At 39.1% G+C, this 3,617-nt stretch overlaps 1 protein-coding gene across 1 annotated transcript; it reads right to left on the reverse strand.

Moving 5' to 3' along the window:
- Window positions 1–1,950: 1,950 nt before the first annotated feature.
- On the reverse strand, window positions 1,951–2,884 carry LOC104073807 (olfactory receptor 4D9-like). The gene is given in 2 exon segments (XM_009573731.1): window positions 1,951–2,524; window positions 2,526–2,884. Coding segments are annotated over 2 exon segments (933 nt in total).
- Between the last annotated feature and the right edge of the window lie 733 nt (window positions 2,885–3,617).

The raw sequence follows: 3,617 nt of genomic DNA on the forward strand, positions 1-3,617 counted from the left end.
GGCTCACTTCTATCTGTAGAGTCTGCTGAAGATTAGGAAAGATAATCTATAGTGCCTAAAATGACATGTTAAGTCATGCTAAAACAACATCTTGCTCATACTGACATTTCAGACACTATTGAGTGCTCTATCTGTCCTCAAGCTGTCAGTCTGTTTGAACAAGAGGACTCCCACAAATCTTTTGCCACATCAGCCAGGACTGATGTGGACTACTTTGATATTCCAAGGGCACCTCAAAGAGATTAAGGCACTTATGTATAGGCAGTTCAATCCCATCCTAAATGTTTGAATCTAGACCTAAAACCCACACATAAAGTTAAGTGGTCTCTCCTGCTGTCCTTCACCTTGCACTGGGTCTGGTTGGGATGGACTTAATTTTTTTTGTAGCAGCTTACATGGTGCTGTGTTTTGGGAGGGCAAAAATGAGGAGAAACTCTTAGGCACAGTTTAATAAGTGAAGAAAAAAAAAGAAAAAAACAAGTGATGCAAAAGCAGTCTCTCACCACCAACAGACCAATGACCAGCCACTCCCAGAGCAATGGCTACTTTTGAAAAACTCCCTCCAGTTTTATTGCTGAGCATGATGTCAAACAATGGGATATCCCTTTGGAGAATTTGGGTCAGCTGTCCTGGCTGTGTCTCTTCCCAATCTCTTGCACAATGCAAGCCTACTTTTGGGAGGTGGGGGCAGCATGAGAAACAGAAAAGGCCTTGACACTATGTAGGAACTGTTCAGCAATAACTATAACATAGGTGTGTTATCAGTGATGTTTTGGTCACCAGTCTAAAACACAGCACCATAGGGGTTACTATGAAGAAAGTTAACTCCATCCCAACCACACCCAATACACACCTGCAGTCTTAACTCTTGAGAAGAATTTTGTGTTTTGAAGCAATAATTGTATTTTTATATTTTATTAGTGAATTGAAATTCAGTAGAAATATTGTAGATATTTCGCTAGAAAGGAAGGAAGGAAGAAAGGAAGGAAGGCAGGAAGGAAGGAAGAAAAGAGAAAGGGAGGAAGGGAGGAAAGGGAGGAAGGGAGGAAAGGGAGGAAGGAAGGAAGCAAGCAAGCAGTGCCTTAAGAAGAATTCTTTCTCTCAGTAAAAATAAAACAAAGTAAAAATGTGTTTTCTGGCTGACGTTCCACCCCATATCTATCCCATTTACCTTACAAATATGAATGATTGCAAGAACAGTCTGTCCAGGTCTCCATATACTCAATGAGGAATGCTAAATTCTGAGTAAGTCAGTGATGAACCTTTGTCTCTGCTACCTTGGGCTATGTTTGCGTCAATTAAGAAATTAAATACCTGGAAATTAACTGAATAAGACTTCTATTCTTGTGCAATGCACTTACCCTCTATTCACTGCTGCTTGATTTCCTGGAATACTTTTTTTATTGTGATAATGATAAATGATCAGTATTTCATTGCAATGCATTTATCTGAACAAAGAATATTTCTTATAAGAAAGTGAGGAAAATTTTAAACAGAATATGTACTTACATTCTTCAAGAAACAATCAAAAATATTTTCATGTATATTGTGAAGTTGTATGTTCTGCACTTTTTCATCCAATCATGAATATTCCACATAAAAAGATGAAAAGCAGAAACATCCATACATAAATTCAATCCCCTATAGTAAAAATCAGAAACTTAGAAATTAACCAAACCCTTAGTAGCGTGAGCTACCATAATAGACAAAAGAAGCCTTTCTGTTGTTGCTATTGCTGTTGATTTTCTTTATAATGCATGTTCATTGTTTTATTAATTGGCAAACACTTTGGTTCCCAAGCAGTTATTACCTTGAGAGACAACATTGTCATTTTAGTCACATGCTCATTATTGTTATTTAAATTTCCTTCTTTGTCAAAAGCAAAAGTCAATTATTAAGTCGACAGTATGTGCTTTGTTTTTACATTTCTCTGTAAAAGAAAACAACCATCTAAGAAAATAAGGACAGCTGTGAATTTCTCATTCTGAAAAAGATCTTGTTGAGTAATCTGTTGATGGCATTCTTCATCTCCGTGTTCCTCAGTGTGTAGATTATGGGATTAAGCATTGGAGTGATGCCTGTACAAAGAGATGATATGGCTTTGTCCACAACAAGCTTTTGGAACGGACGTGCATAGAGGAAGATGCAGGGTACAAAATGGATGCTCACAAGTGCAACCTGAGTTCCACAAGTGGAAAAGGCTTTGTGCTTCCCCTCTGTGATATGTGTCCTGACTTTGACCAGGATGACAGCATACGACACAATCAGGAAAATGAAGATGAGGATTGTAAGCACTCCACTATTGGACACCATGAGTAGCTCAATTACATAGATGTCTGTACAGGCCAGTTTGATGACCTGTGGGACATCACAGTAGAAATTGTCTAGAAAATTTGGTCCACAGAATGGCAACTGAATGATCAGTGCTACCTGCACAATAGAATGAACAAACCCCCCTACCCATGCTCCTGCTACCAGACTGAGGAGAACGTTGGGATTCATAATGTTTAGGTACTGCAGAGGGAGCAATCAATATGAGGAGGACGGACAGAGTACCTCCTGTCAAATGGAAGAAAAACATCTGTGTAATGCATCCCTGAAAACTAATGGTCTTAACCTCAGACAGGAGGTCCCATAGCATCTTGGGCAGCGTCACTGAGGATTCACTTAGGTCTACGAAGGCTAAATTTCCCAACAAAAAGTACATGGGCTTGTGGAGCTGTTGATCTGTGATTACTGTGGTGATGATGGTGACATTTCCAAGCCAAGTCATTGCGTAGATTATAAGGTAAATTGTAAAGAGAATATACTGCAGCATGGCACTTTCAGTTAAACCAACAAGGAAAAATTTTTTCACAGTGGTGGTAGAATTCTCCTGCTCCATTGGTACCCTGTAGCATGCAATCAACAGAGATAACACCAGGTGAACTAGTTATTACTCATTGACATTTTTATTCAGAAGAAACTACTTGATCTTCTATTGTTATTCATCAAATATAATAGGCCATTGAATTTCTTCAGCTCCTTTTCTTGCATAACAGTTTGCGCTTGTAGAAATCTTCTTTGCAGTATGTACTTGAAAACAGTCAGCCATAAGATTCATCTCATCTGACTCTAAACAGGAGGTTTCAGTTCAGAATTTCTACACCTAAATTTACATATCTTCACTCTAAGTGTCTTTATGTAATCTGTGCTTCTAGTCTTTCCTTATAGTCAAAACAGGTGAGCATAACTTGACTAAATGTAGGTGCCTGGTACCATTTTAGATGTCCATGCATAATCCATCTGTAGTCACAGAGCTGAGAGCTGTGACACAGCATCTGTGGAAAACCTTTGTATCATGCTCCTCTGGAGCAGAAGCTGGAGACAGTTGGCATGTATCACCACGAAACCTCATATGGCATTACACATCCGTGTTTAGTCAGCTGAATCCCATTCTGGGCATTTGTCAGTAAAGTCAAGCAAAGACTAGATCATGATAATGCTCTCCCCAAAATAAACACACTGTCTCAGTTGTCCATGTTCCAGCAAATACTCAGTCTACGGAATGGATTCAACTGGCATTTCCATAAAGATGTCCTGTATCTTCCTCCCTTCCTTCCTTCCTTCCTTCCTTC

This window comes from Fulmarus glacialis, unplaced genomic scaffold (genome assembly GCF_000690835.1).
Source record: "Fulmarus glacialis isolate BGI_N327 unplaced genomic scaffold, ASM69083v1 scaffold3293, whole genome shotgun sequence".
NCBI lineage: Eukaryota > Metazoa > Chordata > Aves > Procellariiformes > Procellariidae > Fulmarus > Fulmarus glacialis.